Here is a 26,472-nt window from a genome sequence, read left to right as displayed (position 1 = left end):
TGGTTTGTCCAGTCTCCTTGCATCCTTGTTTCTGATGCTGCTACCACAGCACACTTGCCACCACAGACTGATAGAACAGCTTCAGCGTTTTAATGCAGATGTCAACAGATCTTAGTTTTCTCAACAAAAAGAGACGCTCTGCCCCTTTTTGTATAGTTCCTCTGTATTCAGGGACCAGTCTAGTTTGTTATCTAGGTTTAAACCTGAATATTTACATTTTGTTACCATCTCTATGTCCACCCCACAAATGTTCACAGGCTGTAAAGGGGCCTTAATCTTTGGAAGTCTATTATCATTTCCTTTGTCTTAAAGGTGTTCAATATGTGTTTTTTGGGACTCCAGTCGCTGAAGGCATTAACAAGATCCCTGTATTCAGATTCCTGTCCATTCCTGATACACGCCACAATAGCAGCATCATCCGAGTATTTCTCAATGTGGCAGGACTCCAAATTATATCTGAAGTCTGCCGTATACAATGTGAAAAGCAATGGAGCCAGGACAGTCCCCTGTGGAGCACCTGTGCTGCTCGTTCATGTCCCAGCAACACAGTTCACCAACCTGACAAACTGTGGCCTTTCTGTTCCAGCAGCACTTTCCAATCTGTGCATTCAAAGCAGTCTCTTAGAGCCTCAGTAGCATGAGGTGTCCAGCTCCTGACTGTGAGTTTAGTTGCAGGTTGTCTCTGCACACAGGGTTTGTAACATGTCCAAAACCAAGTTGTGGTCTGATCTGCAAAGTGGTGGTAAGACAGCAGCTCTGTAAGCTTCTCTGACATTGGCGTACAGCAGATCAAGGGTTTGATTTTCTCTGGTAGGATGGTCAACAAACTGTATGACTCCAGTCCGGTGGGAGGAGAGAGAAACATGATTGACGTCTCCTGAAATTATGAAGAGTGCCTCTGGATGTTGAGTCTGTATCCTAGCAACAGTTTCACAGAGAACTTCATGTGGAACTTCAGCTGTTACCTTGAGTGGAATTCACACAGGTATTGTTGTGATATGACTGAATTCTCTCGGTACATAATATGGGTGCACACCAGCTGCCAATAATTCAATATCAGGACAACACATCTTCTCGTTGACAGTGATCTGTGCAGGATTACACCACCTCTGGTTCACAAACAAAGCCAGACCACCACATTTTCTCTTGCCTCTAGCTTCAGCATCTCTGTCTGACCGTGTGAGGGTGAAAGCAGGTAGATCCTCATTAGAGTCTGAGAGGTTTTGATTCAACCATGTTTCAGTAAAACACATGAAACTGCACTCATGGTATACTTTAAGTCGTCACCAATATCTCCAGCTCATCACTTTTGTTGGGCAGAGTTGACATTTCCCACGATGACTGCTGGCAGAAGTTTTCATCTCCACTTCCAAACCTTCACCTTTGCACCAGCACGGCAACCACTAAAAAGCCTCTTTATCTCAGCTGGGATGGGGTGGTGCCGTCCAGATTTGCTCAATAAAGCTCTTCTCCTCACAGAAGTATCCATCAGTACTTGACAAAAAAATACAACAAAAATAAAGAGGTCAGAGCTACCAGACTTTGCTGCTACCAGTTGAAGCGCATGTTCTAAATTGATGACTGTAATCAAAATCTGGATTCTTAGTGCAAATGGTGAAAATAAACAGGACTGAACTTTACCAGTGAGCTTATGGCCAAGCACTTCATGATTACAAAAACATAACTGAACACAGTGGAGGGTGATGATTCAGCTAGACGTGTGATACTATGCTCCTTATGTTGAATAAAGGAAAACTTTTGTCTGCTGGTGGAAAAAAATGAGACTATTCCACTTCATAAGCCCGCACCAAATCATTTGGAATACCAGATGAGGGCTGAGGCCCAGGCATGACTACAATAACAACAACACTTCAGTCTGGGGTCAGTTCCTCTGCAGAATTTAATTTGTTGCTTGGATATTTTGTTACAGATCAACAGGATCACTCCATATACAACTACAAGTACAGTATTTTGTACAGTTCATATTCAAATACATAGTTTTCATTGGCTTATGTACAAAACACATTTTCTTTATGTACAGGTTTTCATGTCAGTGCAATGTGACTTTCTTTCAAACACCTTACAAAAAAAAGTTCTTTAAATTAACACATCTGGTTCACATCCAACAGATATGAACTTAAATAAAATAAAAAAAAAAAAAAAAAAGAGGCTACACACACTGAAAACAGCTCAGTAGTAGATTGCACTGCCTGACACACTCTGAACTAATCTTCCTAGGGGGGGGAGGGGGCTTTGTGATAGAGGGAGGGGTTGAGGATGTTAGCCCCATGTTTTACAGAATCAGTGTTTGCCCAAGTTCAGCATCATAGTTCAGCTTCATTGGGCATCAAATCTTTGTTCCTGGATTAGAAAATTGTGCTGAAATTCTCCCCAACATGAAACATTGGATTTCTGCTAAGAAATTAAGCTACCAGTCATTTGAGGGCACATTCACACCCCAAAAAGGAGAGAAAAAAAAAGTAAAACAAAAGTTGACATCTATTGCACCTTTAAATAGAGCAAACATTACAAACTGGGTTCAGCTTTTCCTTTGAGCCATGTGATGACCTTTCTGGACATTGTCAACAGCTTGGTGCAAAGGCGAGAGGGTGGAGAGGGGTGGGAAGTGAAAGAGCTGATCAAGCCAACCTAAATAGCACTCTTATGTACACTTCCATTTGTTCAACAAATGCAATCTTTGCAGAAGGAAATAGTTTCATTCAGTGACAGATCTATCTCCAAGTACATCCACAATGAAGACCTCTCCTCACAAATACAGCAGCTAAAAAGGGGCGAACACAGAGATCACATCTGTACTCGAGAAGAGAACGCCGGGAGCCGCTGACAGTCTGTTCACAGTGATTAGACCAAGCCCCCCGCCCACCCAAAAAAACATGAGAGGAGCTCCACTGTTGCTGCTGCAAAGCAAACACACAGAACTCTGCAGCTGGATCCCATGCAGTAAAAACATGGGTTTGTCCATCTCAAAGTGACCTCAGCAGTCGCCTCAAGGAGCCAAACCTTCAGATAAAAGAGGGAACGGACATTTACATGAAAGCAGGACTCAAGACTCAGCACACAGACACAAATCATAAGCAGTGTTGGGTCCAATGTAGCAATGTGCTCACAGATCTCACGCATACAACAGACTTTGGTTACTTTCCAAGCATCACACATCTATTTAAGGGGGGGGGGGGCTTATACTGGTTAGACAGTTTCCAAATAATTTCCCTGAAAATGTCCTAGAAAAAGGAGAAAACGTTCTAAGACACTTATTTGACTTTTTTAGCTTGCATGAAGCTTCCTATAACAAACCTAAATATAAATAAATATTTATTCAAACTTCCACTAGAAACCATCATCCTCATCCCAGTCACAAGATGCGTGCTTGCTCGATGCCATTACACAAGCAGTTATGAAATGAAATAATCAAAAATGGACACAGCTGCCACAGCTCTGTCTACACTGGCATATCACTTTGCTACTAGCATTTATGGCACCCATCAGAGTTGGACTGGCCCACCAGAGGGCCTCAGCTGAGGAAATGGGGAAAGTTAGTTTATGAGAGATGGATTAAGTTATTAAAATGAGATTTTGACAGTCCCTCCTAAAGAGACAGGGCATTAAGATCTGGTAGTAAGACTGGTCTCCAGTTTATGTTCACAGACACGTGGTTTCAGCACCCCGTGGTTCACCTTGATCAGAGACTGCAAAGTGCCACCTCAGACAGCTCTCCAGGCACGATGCCTGAATGGCTCTACTGGGTGAATGCTTGCATTACTGGTGTCATTTGCAAACCAGCGTCTACTCAGAAATGATGTGGGACTGAGGATATGACCCCCCCCCCCAAAAGAAAATAAAAAGTGTATAGGGAGCATCCATGACAGGCTGAGATAATTATGCAGCAGGAGGTAGGACCACACTGGTGACAGAAGTGGCCACTACACTAATATTTCACTTTGGAGGGAGGTGGGAGGCATCTCTGTATATGCTCTGTCAGCGATGCACAGTCACACTCCGGGCTAGAGGTGCGCTACGCTCACTGAAACATGTTTGTAACGTTCAACCCCAGGTCGCGCCAAAACATGCTTTACAGCCCACTCTTAAAGGAGAGCTCTGCTCCTTTTACAAATTAGATAACTAAAAAAAAAAATATATATATATACAAAATGGAAACATTAAAAATGCAATGGTGTGGAGTCAGAAGTGAGCCGACCAACCCAGCAGCTGCTGAAAGCTACATTAGTCGCAGCATTCGTCTATTACTGTGTCTCAAATGAAATACTTCAATACTTATGTTATTACAGTGTCTGTACTATGAACTGTGTGGCATTGTGTGAATTCTGACAGGGTAGAGTCGTCTGTAATCAATCACAAGTGCAAATTTATAGGAGATGATAACTGCTAGCTGCCTGTTGAATATATGACAGCATATCCACGTTCTACACTGAAGGACCTATTCTTTATTGTGTCATGTACACACTGGTGTTGATGCTCATGACCTCACTGAGGACGAACCAGTGGAACATAAACGAGGATTATTTTGAACTGTGAATCATGCAAAGCTACTCTTGTTGAGTTCAAGAATTTAAAATCTAAACTTGTAAATGAGCATTTTACAACTAATAGCACAACACACATGATGCTGATGGCTAACTAAAGCCTTGACACATTTACTGGCAGCAAATAGGTCTGTGCTCCCTCCCCCTGTTACACAGCCAAAGACGGCACCCAGTGAAGGTTAGAACTGTACAGCATTTCACACGGATCTCTCTGACTAGCATGAGAGCAACATCCAGGTACTCTTAGTGCACCTTGTGAGGCTGTGCTTGTCAGTGTGAACAGTTTTTTTCATTCAAAAGAGGAAGTTGTAAATACTGAAGTATGCCAGATGAGACACGGCTAGAAAGCCTATAAAGTTGGCTGCTGAACTGCATTATGGGTAATATAGTTTACAGGCTTTGATAAGGAGGAAACAAAATAAAAGAAGATTTCTGGTTCTTCATCAGTTTTGACACGTTTTGTTAGACTTCTGTAACTTAAAATCTAGTTGTTTAATAATAACACAATGTTAAAATGACAACGTGTAAAATAAGTGACTGCCATGGTGGACTAGGTCCTAAACCTGGATCTAGCCATCCCTAAACCTTTTGTGGGATTCTTACTGAGAAGGGTGCCCAAATTAGTATTATGGATGGGTCTGAGTCAACAGAGAACGTCAGTGGGGCAAAGGTGCATGCTGGGACAGCCCCATGATCTCTACAGGTGTGGCTTTTAGGTAAATATCCAGCCTGAAGCGACTCTTGAAGCTTTCCTTAAGAAAAAAAAAAAAAATACAAATAAATAAAAATAAAGCAGATCCTCTAAAATGACACATTTGCATAATAAAAGAAAAAGAAAAAGAAAAAAGTATTAAACATATACTATATAGCATTCTTTTGAAATCATGGCACCGGTCCGAAACAAACCCAGACTCTCACTCAAGCTTTTGGAGATTCAGAGCAGTTCTGGCTACACACTGGTCAAAATTGCACAGATCACCGTGGATATTTGGCAGCTGCAGGACCAAACACAGTTTTCGGCAGACGTGCCTAATTTAACGTGAATGTCCTGGAAGGAGATTTTTCTTTGTGGGGGATGTTCCTGAAATGTATGTACTGAGTCTCCTACGGTAGAAGGAAGCATTTCAGGACATTAATACTGTCACAGACTTTTAGGGTCCAGTTGGCTGAAAGAATGCGGGAAGCGATGAGGTAGCATATGACTTATGTTTTCCTAGTTACACTATCGCTAATAAAACCTCAGCAGAACCACTTGTTTAAAAGCTTGCCCTGGTATCCAATGTCTCCACATTATGTTGACCTCTGGCACTAAATATGACACCAGCACACAGGTGGTGTACACGCCGGGCCCTGCTTACAGTTGGCATTTCAAACTCAATCTGCATCCACAGGCCTATACGTACTCACACCTGGAACACACCAGTTTTTTCCTGGTTAGGTCAGATTGTGACTCCAGGTGTAAAAGTTGTCTTTTGTTTTTAATCCTGACATCACAAGTGATAAATGCACAATTAGAAAGCAACATCGCTGCATGACTCGGCCATACTGGCGTACATTCAGAGATGCGTTAGAGTGCAAATATATTTTACATGTACGGCAAGGTTCACAGGATGGGAGGTGGGAAGTTCGTTGGGCTCAGCAAAGTGCACCGGTTAAGTGCGTTCACAGGGGGCTTCACTGTTGTCTCGGCAAACCTTTTCACTAATCCGTGTTTGCAATCAAGTGTAGAAATCGCTGCGAAGCAGCCCTAAAGACAGAGAGCACAGTTTGACTGTTAGCAGTTTGTGAGATCTCAACTTCTGGCGCTTCCTGCTCATAGCAGCAGGCTGAAAGAGGCAAGCAGACGTAGTGCTGGCTGTTGGAAGACGAGGTGCAATCACTGGAGGACGCAGTACTTCTTGTAGTCGGACTCAAAGTCTTCGTCCATGCTACTGGTGTCAGCCATCTTCTTGCCATCGATCTTTGGCAGGAATTGGGAGTATTCGACTCCCTGCTGCTCGTAGAAGAGAATGTAGGCCGAGTCCGTGTCGATCTCCTCAGAGTGCACTTCCTGTACATTTAACAAAAAAAAGCACAGTGATGTTTTGTAAAGTGTAAAGAGGAGAGGATCGGTGTCACATGGGACCTTTTTAGAGGACCTTGTTAGAAGGCTCGCAGTGGGATCATTTGTAAGCGACCCCTCAATCATTTCTATTTCACATTGAGAAACAAATCTATTTAAGACAGGCAGTGTTGATATGTTATACATCTGTGAAAAAAAATTAAATTACAGTTTGTTTATTACAGTTACAAATGTGTATCCAGCCCCCCAAACTGGAAGCAATCACTAGTTTTACTGAACACAGTCGTGCATATGCAGTTACAGAGCAAGTGTCCTGTTGTCTTACCTTACAGCTGCTGTCATTGTAACAGTACCATTTCCCATTGGGGTTTTTGGCATATGTCACATAGTGGCCTCCTCCCAAAATTCCTGAATGGCACTGAGGAGATTAAGCAGAACAATATTCAGGACTTGTCTGGCAAAAAAGAGCCTATTTTCACTACCTGTATGAGAGTGAGTCTAAAGTGCCTGACTTACTGATATTGCATAGAGGTTGTATATGGCATCCAGACACATGTTGTCTCTGTGCTGCAGCAGGGAGTTGTCAGGGTCCATGCTGCTCTCTGTGCTGCAGTCTGAGCTCAGCCCGTTGCTCTCTCCGTTCACAAGGACCACGTCACAGTGGCTACTGGATGCCTCACTACCGCAGGATGATTCTGATGTAATGGCCTCTCCTGAAACAGGAAGCCCTGCTGCTGAACTACCTTCTGAGTCTGCCTGGGGAGCATCGTCACGTGGTTCAGCCTCAGCATTAGCAGCTCCGTCCAGGTTCTCTTTGCTGTTGGAGAGGCGATGTCTGCTGCTCAGCTGGGGCAGGCGCAACCGGCCTGGTCTACGGCCTCCGCTGCCGGTCTTTGGGCTGCTGGAGGGGCTACTGTTCCGGCTGAGAGAGGGTGCAGACTTCCTGCTTGAAGCTGGGGAAGCTGTTGGGGAACCACCAGTCAAGTCAAGTCAAGTCAAGTTTATTTATAAAGCACATTTAAAACAACGACGTTGACCAAAGTGCTGTACAAGATCTGTAACCCCAAGGACTATACTAAATAAAAATAAAAATATATAAATAAATAAATAAAATAATAAAATAAAAATAAATAAATAAAAACATTAAGAACAATAAATAACATAAGAAAATTAAAAATTAAAACGTTTAAAACAAGTACCATAAAAATACCATAAAACAATCATCTAAAAGGAGGTAGCACTGCAGCCAAATGCCAAGGAAAAGAAATGTGTTTTTAATAGAGATTTAAATGTGTGTATCGTCTGAGCTGTGCGGATATGGAGAGGTAGATCGTTCCATAGCTTTGGTGCTGCTGCTGCAAAAGCTCGATCACCTCTCTGTTTTAGTCTAGTTTTAGGCCTCTGTAAGAGCAGCTGGTTCGATGACCTCAGAGCTCTTACAGGGGTGTGACAGTGAAGCAGCTCAGACAGATACAAAGGTGCCAGTCCGTTTAAGGCTTTAAAAGTAAGCAATAAAATCTTAAAATCGATTCTAAAACGGACAGGGAGCCAGTGAAGGGATGACAGGACTGGGGTAATGTGTTCATGCTTTTTTAAACCGGTTAAAAGACGAGCTGCCGCATTCTGGACTACCTGCAGGCGGCGCACAGATGATTGATCTATGCCAAAGTACAGAGAATTACAGTAGTCCAGGCGGGAAGTAATAAAAGCATGAATAACTTTTTCCAGGTCCTGCTGTGGGAGATAAGGTTTTACCTTGGCAATAACTCTGAGTTGGTAAAAACTGATTTTGGTAATAGCACTTACTTGCTTCTCCATTTTAAAACTACTATCTAAAATGACACCCAGATTTTTCACAGCATCATGACAGTGAGGAGCCAAATGACTCGGAGTGCCAGAGGAGTAGCTTGAGGGGTCAAATTTACCAAAGCATATGACCTCGGTTTTGCTTTCATTAAGATTTAGGAAATTGTTTCTCATCCAGGACTTGATGTCACTTAGACAGTTCAGCAGGGGTTCCCATGGATCTCTGCTGTTCAGTTTGATGGGCATATACACCTGGATGTCGTCAGCAAAACAGTGGAAACAAATATTATGTTTCCTAAAAATCGACCCTAGAGGCAACATATACAATGAGAAAAGAATTGGGCCCAGAATGGACCCCTGAGGCACTCCACAAGAAAGCTTTGCTGTGGTAGAAAAACAGTTTCCTAGATGGACAGAGAAACTTCTATCAGTAAGATAAGATCTGAACCAAGTCAGAACCGTGCCTTTAATGCCAATTTCATGTTCTAGGCGGGATAGAAGGATCTCGTGGTCCACAGTGTCAAAGGCAGCTGACAGATCTAGAAGTACTAAAACTGCAGGACTACCAGAGTCCACAGTTAAAAGCAGATCGTTAAAAACTCGTAAAAGAGCCGTCTCTGTGCTGTGACGCATTCTAAAACCTGACTGAAACTTTTCCCACATTCCATGTTCACTTAAAAATGCTTGAAGTTGCTTAAAAACAACTTTTTCAAGAACCTTGGATAAAAATGGTAATTTAGAAATTGGTCTGTAATTTGAAAGAACATCAGGGTCAAGGTTCTTCTTCTTGATTAGAGGCTGTACAACTGCATGTTTAAAGGCAGCTGGAACACAACCAGATGCAAGCGCACTGTTAATCAGAGCGAGGATAGTTGGTCCCACTGAATCAAAAGCCTCTTTAAAAAGGCGAGACGGAACACAGTCTGTGGGAGAGTTTACAGGTCTCATATTTTGAATCACCTCCTTTAGTGTGGAGAGTGTGACTGGCTCAAACTGCTCAAAGACAGCTCTGCTGGGAGGAGGTGCAGATGAGCCTGTTTCAGCCTGAGGTGATGAAGGCCTGAGGGCAGAAATTTTTTCCACAAAAAATTTCTTAAAGTTTTCGCACAGTGCAGGACAGACCTTGGCTTGGTTTACATTACAGCGAGGATCAGCGAGTGAATTAAAAACATTAAAAAGAAAATGAGGCCTGTGACTGTTACTTGAAACAGTCACAGGCCTCATGTTAAAACCTCTCTCATTGCAGCCACCTCACAAGCTGCTGTGCTCATTTTTATAATTTAGTTTTCACTTGCTGACACATTCTAAAAAAATATGCATATGGCTTTAAAAAAAAAAAAAGTCTCTGATGGGCACGCCATACCTTTGGGGAGGTTGCCAAAGCCAGCGGGGGCAGAGATGGAGGACAGATTGTCTTCTCCGACCCTCAGCAGATCCTCACTTTCGCTGTGAGAATGGAGGCAGCGATGCTCGAGGTCCCGGGGAGCCAGGAAGGCGCTGGGGTCAAAATTCTCCCGCGGGAATTTTACAATCTTCTGGGACTTGATCCAGCGACCATTCACAAACTGGAAGCGCTTCAGGTGGACAATCTGAAGAGAACACATGACAGATACACTACACTGTCCCTAAAACTATTTTCAGCGAGAACATTAAATGCTACTGACACCCATGCAGGTTCATTTCAGGTTAGACGCTTTAGATGCACAATTATGTCACTGACCAGTATGGGCGGCAGCCTCCAGAGGTCCAGCTTCTTGGTGGCCAGCCGGTGGGTCTTGCACTTGGAGCAGTAGTAGAGTTCATCCTCTCCCAGCTCCTCCTCACTGGTGAAAGCCTTCAGACAGCTGTCCAAGCTGATGGGCTCAGCTTGAGCTCGTCGAGACTGCTCCACGCTGCAGTGCTCCTCCACAATCTGCAGGGAGAGGAGAATCACTGACTCTGGAGAGCAGACAAAAAGCTGAAAGACGTTTCCAAAGGAGGTCTTTTTAATGCACCTGAACATACATAAGTTGTGTTTAAGCTACTTTAAAAAAAAATTATTTAGTAGTTTTATTCACGTGCTCAGTCACACCTATGGGCAATTTAGAGTAGCCAATCAACCTAACCCCAGTAAGTGTATGTCTTTGGAATGTGGGAGGAAACCGGAGTACCCGGATGTTATTCTGTGAGGCAGCAGTGCTAACCACTGCACCACCGTGCTGCCCGTGTGAATGCTTGTTTGTCTCTCTGTGTTGGCCCTGCAACAGGCTGGCGACCTGTTCAGGGTGTACCCTGCCTCTCGCCCTATGACAGCTGGGATAGGCTCCAGCCCCCCCGCAACCCTGAACAGGATGAGCGGAAGCGGATGGATGGATGGATGAATAGATAGTAGTTTTATATTAATACAACAAAAATAAACACAAACAACAAGAAAATATTTGCATATTATTATATATATATATATATATATTTATTCACCGAGTCTTTGTGACGGCCTTTTTGCGTGCAACTGTCAAAATTTTGGCATTAATGCTCATGTGCCCACACTGCCTCCAACACTGTTTTTGTGTCCGTCCCCCTTTGTTAATATAATATAATACAATATATAATATAATATGTATATAATATAATACAATGCATTATTACCATTTAGTTCTTGCAGCCCTCTATATAATTTAGACCGTTTTAACAGGGTGATGTTTATAAGCATCTATAAATACTTTAATAATATCAATACTTTCAGAGTGGATACTTTTTCTTATTACTGTGTTGTAAAAATGTCTGATTCTTAATCATTCTTAAATTCACTTTTCAGTTTTTCAAATGACTTAAAGATATTACCCTCTATAAACTGACACAAAGCTGTCAAGCCTTGGTTGTTCCAATTTGAAAATATTAGTATTAGTAATATTCAAATGATATCCAGTCAACTGTCCGTACTCTTTCAGGGCTGACATAAGTTTATGGAGTGTAATATCTGGGTTCAGGTGATAACCGATGATAAAAAGTCCAATGACATGATCAGTGTTTCCTACAGTAACTCTTTGTATGAATAATGCAAAAGCTAACAGGCTTAGTTAGACATCAGCCCTGATGGGTCCCTCTATACAACTGAAAACTGTTAGTTAGGCACCCATTAGTTTTTATTTTGCCCATCGGGCTGCTATAAAAAGATTGTATACATCTAATGAATTTGTCCTTAAAGCCCAGATGTTCAAGTACTCTGTATGAAATGGGCCAGCTGACCCTGTCAAAAGCTCTCTCAGCATCGAGGCTAAGCTTTTTGGTATGATCTATAACATGCAGTGTTTGTCTAATATTATCCTGTGTTTGCCGGCCTTTTATGAATCCTGTTTGATCCTTGTGGATCAAATTTTCCATTCTTTTAGAAATTATGGAGGTAAACAACTTAATAGTCTATGTTCAGTTTTGCAGTTGGGTGGTACGATTCACAATATTCTGTATTTCCCTTCCTTGGGGAGGACAGAAGCCCCTGCCTCTCTCCATGAGGGTGGCATCTCTGCTCTGTTAAGAGTCCAGCTCAAAGATTCAACTTGTACAGGGGTAAGCTCTCCCTTAAAAATTATGTGACACTCATTTGAGTACCTGTCACTGCCGGGGCACTTCTTTGTTTTCAAACTTCCAATTACAGTGTCCAATTCTTATCTAGTAATAGTGGCACTTAATGCATTATTTTGAGTTGTTCCTAAGGAGGGCAGATCCAGTGCATTGTATAATGTCATTTTCAGCTACTGACTTTGGATTTAAGCCATTTTACTGCTGAGTAGGGGTGTGCGATATATATCGTCTACGATCATATCGTAATTGCCGTGTGGACGATGTGTGAGCTGAGGTTATTGAGTATCCTAATCAGGAAAAAAAAGAAAATCAAAACTCCTCGGCTCCACACGTTCACTACTTGATTCAAGATTCAAGATTCAATGCTTTATTGTCATATGCACAGTAAAGACACATTGTTTCCCTGTACAATGAAATTCTTACTCGGCTGCCCACACTGAGTGCCAGAACACCAAGAAAATAGATCAAATTAAACATGCAATAAAAAAAAAAAATAATAATATAATAATAATAAAAATAAATAAATAAGTCTCTCTGAATGCTTTAGTATAGGCTGCTGTGCGTCTGCATTGAGAGTGCCCGTACTGTGCACTAGCATAGCTGCCTGAACAACACACCTAAAGCTGGAGATGAGTGAACACACTGCACCAGGGGAAGAAATCCAGACATCGCCAGGCTCGCAGACTACTGCCTTAATTCCTAGGCGAGGAGGTGGTTTGCTGTTTGCAGACTTTGTAAGAAAACGGACAGCTTGACAATGAACCTGTTCCATCATCAGCGAGTATGAGGAATATGAAAAGTTTTGGGAACCTGCTGTCCAAGACAAACCTAAATCAGCTGAGGTGTCTGACAAAACACACACTCAGTAAACTTGTGTGTGTTTTTCCTGGTTAAATAAAAGGTTAAATAAAATAAAATAAAAATAAGTTAACATGTTAAAAACACTGATTTAAGTCTTATATTTTACCAGCTAGCACTTCTTGTATGAACACATTTTTAAATAATGAAAAATTTCGTTTATTATTGTTATTGAAAAATTACAGAAAATATCAAGATATTATTTTTTGTCAATACTGCACAGCCCTACTGCTGAGTAACCCATTTTGCCCTGAATTCAGCTAAAGCGTAACAAAAAAAAAAGAATAAATAAAACAATGCAGCATAAATCAACTGGCAAACACCTGTCACAGAAAACCTTCAGTATCTAAACCCACAGCACTTACCTGCACCTCAGAACAGATACAACTTTAATGGCCCTGGACTGTAGACACCTTAATCTCACATTTACTGCTCACTGATGACTCTGTGTGGTTAAATTCAGAACTACACCAGTTTCTGTTTTGCACAGCAATCACAGCCCTTATCGCAAACATTACACAATAACACAAGGACCAACTGGACCCTGACATGAAGTTGTTAATATGGAAGTGGAAAAAAAAAAATGCCTGCATGACAGTGGAGCACAAGTTATGGGACTCAAACAGTGTGACCTGCTCTACCTCCTGAGCCACAGGTGTCCCAATGATAGCTAGTGCCAGTAAATGGCTTTACAATACTGCTCTGAGATTAAGACGACTGCCTGTGTGCTTTTCTTGATGACGTGAATGATAATGAGCATCGCATTCACAGAAATTCCACTACTGCTCTACTTTGAGGTGACTTTTTCTCTGCTTGGAATGTGTGTGTGTGTGTGTGTGTGTGTGTGTGTGTGTGTGTGTGTGTGTGTGTGTGTGTGTGTTTTTACCCTCTCCTGGGAGGTCTGGTAGCGGAGATGCAGAGCGGTGGGATCCCAGTCCACAGCTATATAAGCGTTACCTACAGACGCTCTGTCTTCTGTACACTCTATTGTGCACCCTCTGCAGAACCTGTAAAAACACATACAGATGTGCAGAACATGCACACGAGTTTTGCTTCGGTTTTATTTGCTTTTCTGTTCACGAAACAATGTTTCTGCTTGTGATTGTAAGTTAACATCACATACATGTTTGAACCAAACATGACCAGTTTACATCAAAATGTAGGCAGTCACTCCTCACCACTGGATGTGTTACAGTACTCCCACTTTAAACAGTTTTCATACATGAACATCAGATCATTTCAGGTCCAGATTATTTTCCACAGCTGTCCTTTCTCATTTTTAGCACATGACAGAAAACAATACTACTCTGTATTTCCAGTAATGAAGTGCAGTAATGTGGAGCATCCAGGAAGCACTGCACATGACACCTATGTGCCAGTGAAGCTCTTTAATATTAGCTGCAGTATTTGCACAAAGGTGGAAATATAAATCACACAGATGCATACTAGGGAGCTGGAGGATAAAGAGTCATTCAATCTGCTGTGTCAGGCAACTGTGCTCTTGCATACACCTCAGTCAGGCAAGTTCTTGAAGAGTTCTGAGCTGCAGAGCATGTGTGAAAACAGCTTTAGTGATTAGTGTCTGTGCCTCAAGTGCCCTTACCTGTACCATGGACACCAGGCACACGAGTTTCCATCCTTACCCACAACCCTTAACGTGAAGGGGTACTGGTAGCCCATGCTGTCATCACTGCAAGTTAAAACAAGGCAAAAATATCAAGAAACATCGGAGTATTCGACATAACAATCTGCCAAATCAAAACACAAAGCTACCTGCTGTGGCGACCACTCGTGAATAAGGGAACAGCGGAAAGTACCTTCATGTGTGTGGCGATCATCCTATGAAACGGCTAATTTGTTTAACTTTCTCTCAGAAAAGGGTCCCCCCCCCCCTTGCAAAACTAAGTTAGAAGGAACCGAAACAGATCCAGCTTTAGACAGCTGATACTGATCCGACCTGATCCTGATTGCGTAAGTGGCAGGATGTCATCCGGACAGATTTATTACCTCTGCCAAATGTTTAATAGAACTGAACAACAGAACAGATTTGTAATAAAGTAATTAGTTGTTTAAAGGAGGAAACTACCAGTCCTGTGCATGGTTGCTGGCCTCCTGTGGGGGCAGTGGGCTGGCCAGTCTGGAGACCTGGATCCAGACTGCGTCGTATAGGTCCTTCTTACTGGTGTGGACAGTGCAGGGAACAATGAGTGGCATGCCAAACAGACTGGGTCGGTTCTTCTGAGAGGACAGGAAGTACAACTCTGTGCGCATCTGTAGGGAAGGGGGGGGGACAAACATTTGTATGTTATATCTAGAACAACAATTTGTGCTGTCTGCAAACAACCATTTCAAAACAACTGCAGCAAAGCAACAGCAGACACTGCATTTTTTGTTCCTACAATATTTCTGAGAATTCTTACCATCTTTCTGTGCATAGCGATGATGTATCCAATAAAGGGGCTCTCGTGTACTGGTGTTATGTGTCCATTGGCAACCCCGTTGGCCAGAGGCGTCTCTGGGCTGCAGGGCACCATGGTGCTGGGCCCACCATTGGGGATGAGATCCAGCTTATTGTCCACATGCCCATTAGCAGCTGAGCTGTTGGCTATAGGGGTGATGTCTGAGGGAGAAAGGGAGAACGTTCCATAAGGAGAAATGAGAAATCCTCAGATCTATAGTGAATGCAAAGACGATCTGTGAGATTAGACATTCACCTGTCAGTGTGGGTGAGCTTAGTGATGTTGGCGAACCTGGCACCGGGACCTCGAATGCACACAAGAAGCCGTTAACGGACAGACGGACCTTCTGGTTATCCTGAGGGAAGTTCTGAAAACAAAGGGTTACAATATAAGACTGCAACAATTTATGGATGTTCTGTGAATAAAAACACCTACATACTAACATTTCAGCAGTCATATGCATTTATTACCAGCCTGTATGTGCCACAGATCTAATAAACTTTGGAAGACATTATTAACTTTGATACATGTAGACTGTGCTAAATGCTGCTGCTCTACATACATGCAGCCTTAATAACAACCAGAGGACACATCATACAAACCAGCTTGCTGCCACAACTCAACTAGATCTTCCTTTTTGCTAAAATCCAAACATTTGCTTTACATGTTGACTTCCTCGTATTGCCGTTGGATTTGTTTAATTTTTTTTTTCCCCACCAGCTTCTCATTTCATGGTGCATTCCTATTGGTTGGTTAGCAGCTGTGGGTTGTAGTAGCGTTCACTCTGTAAAGTGTTATCCTAAATTTCTGGCACCACAGCTGAAAATTGTGAAGCTCTCACACTGTGCTGTTTAGTGCGGCTGTTTCAGAGCTACACCCAAAAATATCACGATTCTTTCCTGCTGGTCATCTTGTTTGGGACAGTCCCAAATCACATGGTGTATCCACATGTACCACACGGTGCCCTCCATTCTGGACATTTAAAGAAAAAAAAAAATGCAACTGTGCCCTCTAGCTGCAATGCAGGTCAATTTGCAGGCCTGCACTTCCTCATGGATTTATTAGGCACATAGTAGTATGTATTTTAGAAGCTAGAATTCAGTTATATTCATATTCAGTTATATTTTCAAGTCTAGGCCAGTGGATTGATAGAGAACTGGTTGTTTTTAACACAGTCTCATGTCTATATTAGACATGACATTTGGCTCAACATTCTCTTGTGAGGTTGGAATCAGTGACATTTATGTGTCTCTTTCAACAGGCTGTCTGAATGCATACAGACACATTAATGGATTGCGCACACAACATTACAACCCCCACCAAAGAATCACCCACAGTATAAGTCCAGACATGGACAGCCATTCGTAATGAAAGAGAGACTCTCTTTATCCATCCAGGAGCAGTGGAACCACCACCTCCACCACCATAGCAACAATTCCACACACCAATGAGACAACATGGCCAAAGTGTGGCTCCACCCTCACACTTCCCAATTATGACATACCGTAGCTTTCTTGGTCACTGCTGTGGCCATGTCTGAATGAAACTGTGAGGAACATTAGCATAAACATGATCATGTCTGACTGACAAAACGATGAAGGCAGCAGTGTCACACACCCTGTGTCTTGAAAAGGACTTTTGACCACTCAGTCAGGCAAGTAGAAAAATGGACACACACTTGACATCAAGGCCAAATACAAGCATGACGTGTGTAAACAACTCATGAGCACATCATCCTTTTGAGTATAAATCATATCCAAGCTGTTTCATAGTGAAACAATAGTTTCAACTTACTGCTATTTTGCTAATGCTGCTTATTTAGTGATTTAGGTATTCTGTAGGTATACGAAGATTCTTGCTGGTGTTTCACAGTTAATGTGAACTCAGTGAAACTCAAAGAATTCCCAGAGTATATTTTAATCTTATTCCACTATAACTGTCTGGGATGCTTGTGTTGAATGAGTGAAGACAAATGAGCAGTGATGGCAAAGGCTGTGCACAAAAACTTTTGTTGTGGTTCGAGTAAACTAAACCGTTAATCTAACATCCACTTCTGTCGTATGGCGCAAAGAGTGATGCTTTCACCTTAGCTTCTTTGTTAGAAGCTGTACTTCGTATGAGATGAGGTGTTCAGTGTCAATGCTGCAACAGTGTGAATACCTTGATGTTGGAAGTGTGGACCTCAGCCAGGAGGATCTGCTCGGGCTTCAAGCTGCACAGTTCACTCAGCTGTTTCTTCAGGCCTGTGTACTTCTCGTCCATATTCAACCTCAGGCCGTAGCGCACAGGCGTGGAGCCATCCAGTTTGATGACTACAAACACATCACAGCATAACAGATAATTCAGAATTCGTTTTTTTTTTTTTTGGGGGGGGGGGGGGGGGGGGGGGGGGTTAAAGGAAAAACAAAAAAAAAACTGGCTTCTCAAACATGACAATGACTTCACTATAATACAATGGCCCCCACACTGACTAAATCTCAGTCCAACAGAGCACCTCTGGGATGTGGTGGAATGGGAGATTGGCATTGACAGCCAACAAATCTGCAGCAACTGTGTGACGCTATCATGTCAACATGGACCAAAATCTGAGAAACCTTGTTCAATCTGTGCCACAAAGAATTCTGTTCAGAAGGTAAAAGGGAGTCCAAGCCAGTGCTAGCAAGGTTTAACCAATGAAGTGGTACTAAAACCACTGATTGTAATGACCCACACCTCCTTTCACACCTTGACACATGTGATTATGCACATGAACAACAGTGGGTCATAACCAACTGCAGGGAACTACACCTACTGGGGTTTAAATACCCGGGTCTCTCCACCTTTTTGGTTTGAGAACTGAAGAAGCCTTTCAGATGAGAAGTGAAACGTCTACAAGAAACAAAAAGAAGTCCAGTCGCCCTTTTTTCAAGCTCCAGGGACGAGCTAGGCCTGCAGTTAAACTGGACAACCTGCACATGATGCTCTGGGCTGTTTTGCTGTAATACAATATTTTAAGATGTTCAATTCTGTTCATCAGCCTGCTCACCGGTGATCTCCAGATGCATGGAGCTGTCCATGGGCAGAGGCAGAGACAGGAAGTTGAAGGGGTCAAAGCGAGCGCTGATGTGGCCACAGGTCTTGCACTTCACCTGGGACTTGAGCTGCCCGTGGAACAGATCGACCACAATGGAGCGGTTCCTACGCAGGTGGTTCTCCCAGGCCTGTAGGGTGAAGAAGGTATAGAGACACACACACACACACACACACACACACACACACACACACACACACACACACACACACACACACACACACACACACACACACACACACACACACACACACACAGGATGAGATCATACACTGCTAATCCTGTAAAGCCCAACATTAGTACTGTGCCTTATCCTCTGACTCAGCACAGACTCCAAAGGCTGTAACTGTTGCATCAACACCCCTCTGAGGAGGGAAGAGCTCACTCTTCGGCTGGTACCACAACAGTTATCAAGATACTAAAATTTCAAACTCGATACCAATACCCAGGAAAATACTCGATACCATTTTGGATACCATGGGGAAATTTTGACCCTGTCCTGCAACAGCAGTAGTAATGGCAAAGAAGTAACTTCCTGAAAAAGTAGATATCGATCTAGTAGATAGATTTAATAAAATAAGTATTTAAGATTAAATTTTAGGTGTTCTGTTCATTTTACAAATGATTTAGATCATTTCATTACATAGCGGAAACCAGTGTGACAAATATGCAGAAGTAGAAATAAGAAATCAGGGAGGGGGAAATACTTTTTCACAGTGCTGCATTTGTGAGAAAGTGTTGGCAAATCTGTCCAAAGAAGAGCTTTTAGAAAATACCTGATAATGTACCCCAGATCATGACTTCACAATCATAAAACAACACTGTAACCAGCTCCTCAGCACAGCAGTGTGAGAATCACTTTGTTTCTTTCATAAAATAAATAAGACAATAAATATTCAGGTGTGTGAGTGAGAGCAGCAGTGGTCAAAGGAGCTTAAGTGAATAAGAGACGCAGCTACATTAGAAAACATAAAACCTGGACTGTCAGGCAGGTTACAGGTTACAGGAAGCACCGTTTTTCCTGCGTCTCCCGTCCTTAAATCTGAGCACGTTATGACACAAAAATTGGTGCAATACTTAGAAACTTCCAAATCTTAGCCAAGATTATCTGCGGTGAGACAGTGAGGCTCACTTTGTCCTGCAACATTATTTAGTATTTCATCAATAGTTCAGTAGTATTTCATTGGGCTGGGTGACCAATCAAATTCTAATTTCATTTAGTATTTTGATTTTCAGCAATTATGAATACAAATGAATTGAAATAATATGATTACTCTTTTGTAATCATTTTGCTGTGTGAATTTTTCTTACATTCATGTATTCATCATTTAAATTAAAGCTCAGGGAATCCCCTGGGTAGTTTAATTATCTGCATACTGTTTTTTTAAGATAATAAATATTATATCAGGATTATAATATTGACCAAAAATATATATTATTTTCGCTCTAATTAATCAGCTGTGTAAACTCTGACCTCAGAGGCCACCTCCCAGTCTGGCCGACCATCGCTGTCCTTCAGCTCCACATAGGGCTTCTCGTGGACTCTGTTCAGGTCTTCATGGAGGCCATCCAGCAGGAAGGCCAGCAGCTCCTGGGAGTCCTGCTGCTGAAAGCCATTGAAACGTGGGGCATACTTTGCTATCGTCCACTGGAGAGACAACAATGAAATCATAAACTCAGATTAGAAAACAAACAGACAGACATATAGGGACTAAATGCTGGCCAAGGGAGTGTCTGGTTATGCTCCTGTCTGTCCTACTCTAGCTTTGTCCTGCTGGAATAGCCTCAGGGCAGGGTGCTGCTCCAAGAATGGCACAGGTTTGAAACACCCCCATCTAAGTAACTGTCCAGCCAGCTTTCCAGCATGAACAATCAGATCTCTCAGTGCTCTCATGGACATGCAAGTCTGCAGCAGCACCTCAGACACGCATACCAGCAACTAGCATGCTAAAAGACCAGCCTTAGTCAACTCCAATCAGTCGACAATTTTGTGCAAACACTGTTTTTTGTGTGTGAACTAATTCTGAGGTGTACAGAAAAGTTCATTTGTGTTAGATGAACAAATGACCAGTCCCACCACTGACTAAAATTAATCAGGCAGAACTGAAAAGTACTCACAGTACATGTTTGAAGAAATGAAAATGATGTATTCAGCAAAATGGATTTAAAACAAAGACTGAAAACATTTTTCACAGCAGAAAACTTTCATTTCTTTGTTACTGGAACGCTGGAACTTCTCACCCTGAGTTTGAGTGGAGCCACGTTCTTCTGTGTCCCGCTCCACAGCTCCATCACCAGGTCACCATAACACTTGGCCATGTGACCTCGCATCCCAATCGGATTGGTTCTATTGATACACACACACACACAAAAAAAAAGATCAGTTAAAATGAAAAGATTCAAAATGGTGGTAAGATTCAGAGCAGAGTGTTGAACTCAACGGTACCTATTGAGCTCATAGAGGTGTCTCCCTGAGAGGAAGTAGTCCGTGAGAGGCTTGGTGTTGCTCACACACTGAATGCTAGAATTCATGAAGCAGGTGTTGCCAAGGTTACTGAGGCCAGTCGCTCCTTTCTCTGTAGGAACTGAGTTGGAATAAAAAGACATGATGTCAGATTTAACTGAAGCAAAAAAACAAACGGTCATTATAGACCAGCACTTATGATATATGTTTCTATGCTGGAAAATAATGCACATTAGGATGAAGATGAGGTGAAACTTAAGTACAAAGCCTTTCATGAATTCCATCCAATTTATTTAAGAGGCAGATGTGAGCTAGTTTATTTTAGTTTATTCGCAAAAGCTAAATTCCAGCTGTCTCTGAAATCCTACACAGATGTTTTCATAATGCTGGATGAGAAAAAAAAAAGCCCTGAAATCTAACTGGGTACTTTAAGATTACTGCAAAACCAACTTTATACTTTAATTTGTTTAGTGTATTAAAATGGACAAAATGCTGAAGTGCAAAAACAAATCAAATAACCCACACTGTACTGTCGTACATACTTATCTCAGATGTAATCTGCACTGCTTATAGTTAGTTTTTATAATCTGATTTTGCAATCCTGATCATCACTGGTGTCATCCACTATTGGTGGATATTTGTATTGTGATTTCTTTCTCAGCTTCATAACTGTTGCCTCTGTACTACCCAAACCTGTGTGAGCAGTCATCAGTGCTCAAGAGACTCTGTGTGTCCCTCACCATCACTGCGACCCCACAGACCCCCACATTTCACCTTATACACTACGATGAGCCAACATGTGACGACTGTAAGATTCCCCTTTAAATGCCACACCTGTCTGCAACAGTTAACATCCACCTATCAGAGCATGTGTACTGTTGCACAGTGTGCCCTTTAAACTTACCTTTGTGTCTGTCCATCTTACTACTGTTGGCAATAAAAGACATTTCCTCAGGCCAGCTCATGTCTTTGTTCCTGACTGTGGAGAGAAAAACAGTATTTGCTTCCACTTTCCTGTGCCATTACTCGGAATGATCACTTATCAGGGTTTGCTAATTTTGGAGAGAAATGGGATACAATACCCTCAATAACTAGTTGCTGCTCATCCTGGATCTTCAGGCTTTCCAGTGTGTGATCTTCATCATCCAGGAGGGTGAGGTAGTTCTAGTGGACAGTAGGAAAAGAAAACAGTTGCAGTTTTCATGACTTTTTAGTAACTTTCTTATGACACTCGGATAATAACTCCATTCAGTAAAATACTCCTGGGCCACCGGACTACTCCAAACTGAATGTATGCACATATACAGTCAAGTTCAGAATTATCATCAGCCCTAAATTTCAGGTACATAATTCAGCAATAACAGCAGCACATCTGTCTACTGGAAGCTCCTACCACTCTTCAAGTGCTTTGCATAAAAGCTCTTAAGTAGCACGAGTCCTTCCAACGGCAGAGTTTATCTTCCTTCGGAGGTTTTTCAATATCATATAAGTTACAACTCACCACTGGCCACTTTTAAACAGTTCCCACACATTCTATCGTGAAGCTGGATCTGCGTTTTGGGATACTGTCCTGCTCAAAGAGCCACGACCTTTGCCTGAAGGTGTTCTGACACTGGGAACGCATTTTTATTCAAAAATATCTTCAGCATTAGAGGTGCCACAGAACCTCAACCAAGGTTTACTGCACAGTAGGTAGGGGTTTATGGCCTTTATTTCATTGCCTTTAAATAATAATCTGTCTATGTCAGTCCAGCACTCTAGTCTGAAGCTCTTTAGATTTTCTGTGTGGTGTTTTTTCCACAATCTGCATCAACCATCACAGCTATCTCTAACTTGTGTGTTTTTTAAGCTTCTTACCAGGTTCATGACAGTAAAACTCCTCGATAACACTCCAAACAGCTTAAATAGGAATTTCATTATCCTCAGTGACTTTGACCTTTGACCTTGTTCTGTTTTTCTTGTTAACAGCACTTTTTAATGCCCTCAGATGTCTCTGTTTTCTCTGTCAAGAGGAAACTTGAAACAAAGCAGGCCCCATACACACTGGTGTGACATTTCTGTTTATTTTTATTGTATCTGAGGAACTACTTTAAATAAAAAATTCATCAAAAGGGTGTCAATCAAAGTATCTGCTGTAAAGAAAACATGGGCCTGTGCAGAGCAGTGCTGGTGGTGGTGGAGGAGGAAGTGAGAGCCCAAAAACATATTTATATTCTCCCGGTACCTCCTAAGGATTTATTGTGAATAGGCAGTACATTTCTTGCCACCATTCTTCACTTCTGTTATTCTTGTATGACACAGTAACATAGATTGGCTAACATAATATATAACCTAATATTTCATGAAAGCCCAAAATATCAGAAACAAATGTATTCGTGTGTCAAAGCTCAGATTTAAAGTAATGGGGACATCGTTGTTTCTTACCTCACTGTTGTAGAGCCAGAGCCTCATGTCCTCCTCTTTGATGCGCAGCCTTTGCGACAGGTAGAGGTGGATGTCCTTGATGGTGGCCATGCGGCTGAAGCAGCCGGTGTAGGCCAGCATCCTCTTCAGAGGAGCATTGGGGGATGGCACGTTACCTGCTCAAAGAAAGGAACATTGACAAACCCCAACCACACTTCAACTTACATTTCTCATACTTATATCTGTTCCACAAATCATACTGTTCATCTTTTTCACAAATTCGCAGCTGCAAACAGCTGACTGATACCATCAGCATCATTCTGCTGACTGAGGATTAGTTGTAAGAAAGCAGCAAGAAAAGGGCAATCAGTGCAGATTTGATTGGTCAATCAACTTAGTGGATTGAGGGGACTCTGTGTGGATTAAATCAAACACAAACCAGCCAATATTAGTCCTGTTATAGTTCAATCAAGATTGATTTCAAAATTAAAACTGGAGCTTGTTTTTTCCATGTGCACAGCTTTGCAATTCAATTATAACACTGTAACGATCACAGCATATGTATGTATGTTTCCCATCTCCTCCTAGACGAGTGGACCAATCTTGATGAAACTTTGCATAAACACTGCCTAGGGCACCATCTACATGGTGTATACAAATATTTAATACAAATCCCACAATTGCATTTATTTGTACATCTCACAGCAAGGCTGTGGGAGGTAGGGGGTGCTGCAGCAGAAATCACTGCACCCCCCTGGCGCATTTTTCCAAAATGAGCTATCAGCCAATACCTATCACAAGCAATCACAATGACATTAAACATTATTTTCTCACTTTGTTGTTAACCGCCATGTTGTAAAAAGAGCACAACAGAAGCCCATCAGATTAAGGAGGAGGAGACTCACACCTGTCCCCGATTAATGTCCTCACAGACATTTTGAACACTTTGGACATCAGCGCCCCTGCGTAAACTTATGAATTCCAAGTCACATTTGGAGCATTATACCTGTGCACCCAGATGAAGGTAACTCTTTGGCTTATTATGAGCTGATAATTAGGCAGTAATTTCACAGTCCTACCTTTGCTGGTTCTGGTCAGCTGTGCACAAATAGTTTTACTGTATGTCTTGTGTCTGAAGAGACCCTGCAGTTGCAAGACTGACATACTTTTTATTGGTTTCATAATTAATTTGCTCACCTGTGTGTGCACCTGACAGGCGCTCTGTCACAGGGCAGAGGTTTAATTATTGTCGCATTGGTGCTGAAATATTGTGTGTAAGTCTACATACAACTAAGTTCACCATTTAGTTTAGTGTGTGCAGGCTACATTTGTTTAGTTTATGCACGTTTTACATTCGTTACTCTATTTTAATGGTCAGAGCAAATTTTTTTTATCTTCCCTGTGCAGCTGAGCGACCGCTGATTATTGATCAAGTTATGGAAATAAGCCACTAAAAACATTTTACTGTGTATGCAGTGTAGATTACATAAATACATTTGCAATGTTCAACAGGAGTGGTGACAGTTCTGTAAAATTAAGCATCCTATAAACTTGGTGTGATGCTTCACGACTCCCTACAGCTGTCAGGAAGACGTTCTGTGGAATATGAGGTACAAATTAGATCCACAGTATATTAGATACTCGACTCCACGCCCAACAAAGGTTCTTAATGACAAGCTGCCCCTCAGACAGTATGAGTCATGATGGAAGATAAAACCTCACTGGGGTCACGTAAACCTGTAACCAGAAACATGATCTGTTGACTTCGATTAGTGCCAGCGAGCTCACGGTGAGTGCTCAGCATCTCCAATTTGATTACAGCTCCAGTGACACATTTCCCTTCATCATGTTGTTGCAGTGGGACATCTTTTGTTTACAGGTGTCTAGTTATACATAATGCAGGGGAAAATAAACCACCGAGCTGAAATCTAGCATCATTTACTGTGTGAGCATGTGGCTCTATGAATAAAGATTCCACTGAGAGTATTTAGACCTGAAATTACTTAAATGGAAGTGATCAAAATAAAATATCTCAATACAGGTACAGCTTAAAACCATCTAACTACAGCTCACCTACACATGGTCTTCAAATATGCTGGGTGTCTATACTTGCTATGCTGATGGCACTGATTACCAGCAGCAGGTGTAGCTGCTGTACAGCTGTGGGCTGGAGTAACTGTTAATTTTAGGATGATTAATCACAAGTACTGGCACATGGTGTCAATTAGTGGAATAATAATGACCACCAGGACAGTTTTTAGGGGAAACCAAAGACTATAGATACAAAGACGTTTCAACTATCCACCTTCTTTACTAACTACCCAAACATTACAATGGCTCAGCAACTCTGTAATCATGTGTGTGACACACAGCACAGGCATCCAAAGGTTGGTTCTGACCGCCAACAACCTACACCTCATGGTCAGCAATTTAGGTTGCTGTAAAATTGCAAAGACTTTGACTAAACTCATTATCTACAGTACACAATATTATCAAAGGATTCCAAGAATTCTGCAAAAGCTGAAAATCAGTATTGGATGGCCGTGATCTTCAGGCCCTCGGGTGGCACTGCTTTAAAAACAGATTTTGTCCGAGAAATCACTGCATGAGCTCAGGGACACTTCTAGAAATCACTGCATGAGCTCAGGGACACTTCTAGAAATCACTGCATGAGCTCAGGGACACTTCTAGAAATCACTGCATGTAAACACAGTTAGCCGGGTCATCCACAAATACAAGTTAAAGCTCGATCATGCTAAGAAGAAGCCATAAATGAAGATCCAGATCCAGAAACGCCAATGTCTTCTCTGGGCAAGAGTTCATTTAAAATAAACTGAGGCAAAGTGAAAAACGGTTCTGAGGTCAAACAAATAGAAATTTTTAATTATTTTTGGGAAACAGAGACACTGTATGCTCTGGACTAAAGAGGAGAGCGACCATCCAGCTCTGATAATACGGTGAGTGCATCAGTGCCTGCCTAATTGGCAGCTTACACATCTGGACAGGCACCGTCAAGGCAGAATATTTCAGAAAAGCAATGCTAAACCACACAGTGCATCTACTGAGTCTGGGTCCTGAACTGGCCAGTCCAGACCTTTCACCGACTGAACACACATCATGAAAATATATATATATATATATATTCTACTCCCAGATGTCTAGCAACTGGTCTCCTTAGTTCCCAGATGTTTTCTGACTGTTAAAAGAAGAGGGGATGCTACATAGTGGCA

At 42.0% G+C, this 26,472-nt stretch overlaps 1 protein-coding gene across 2 annotated transcripts in view; it reads right to left on the bottom strand.

Moving 5' to 3' along the window:
* Positions 1-1,891: 1,891 nt before the first annotated feature.
* The window catches only part of usp32 (ubiquitin specific peptidase 32), a 75,295-nt gene continuing 50,714 nt past the window's right edge, over positions 1,892-26,472 (bottom strand). The window contains exons 17-35 of one of the 2 annotated variants that reach the window (XM_030743923.1): positions 23,264-23,418; positions 21,922-22,003; positions 21,744-21,818; positions 20,822-20,960; positions 20,617-20,722; positions 19,850-20,023; positions 18,331-18,505; positions 17,466-17,617; positions 16,810-16,851; positions 15,561-15,672; positions 15,267-15,466; positions 14,933-15,117; positions 14,450-14,536; positions 13,733-13,853; positions 10,151-10,342; positions 9,794-10,019; positions 7,141-7,586; positions 6,950-7,042; positions 1,892-6,612 (exon numbers count right to left, since the gene is read on the bottom strand). In XM_030743923.1, the coding sequence (XP_030599783.1) occupies positions 6,439-6,612; positions 6,950-7,042; positions 7,141-7,586; positions 9,794-10,019; positions 10,151-10,342; positions 13,733-13,853; positions 14,450-14,536; positions 14,933-15,117; positions 15,267-15,466; positions 15,561-15,672; positions 16,810-16,851; positions 17,466-17,617; positions 18,331-18,505; positions 19,850-20,023; positions 20,617-20,722; positions 20,822-20,960; positions 21,744-21,818; positions 21,922-22,003; positions 23,264-23,418 (2,936 nt within the window). In that variant the 3' untranslated portion in view covers positions 1,892-6,438. The remainder of the gene's footprint in view (positions 6,613-6,949; positions 7,043-7,140; positions 7,587-9,793; positions 10,020-10,150; positions 10,343-13,732; positions 13,854-14,449; positions 14,537-14,932; positions 15,118-15,266; positions 15,467-15,560; positions 15,673-16,809; positions 16,852-17,465; positions 17,618-18,330; positions 18,506-19,849; positions 20,024-20,616; positions 20,723-20,821; positions 20,961-21,743; positions 21,819-21,921; positions 22,004-23,263; positions 23,419-26,472) is intronic. The other variant, XM_030743925.1, reaches the window with a different exon arrangement.

This window comes from Archocentrus centrarchus, chromosome 13 (assembly GCF_007364275.1).
Source record: "Archocentrus centrarchus isolate MPI-CPG fArcCen1 chromosome 13, fArcCen1, whole genome shotgun sequence".
Taxonomy (NCBI): Eukaryota; Metazoa; Chordata; class Actinopteri; order Cichliformes; family Cichlidae; genus Archocentrus; species Archocentrus centrarchus.
This window is presented reverse-complemented; position numbering and strand designations above follow the sequence as displayed.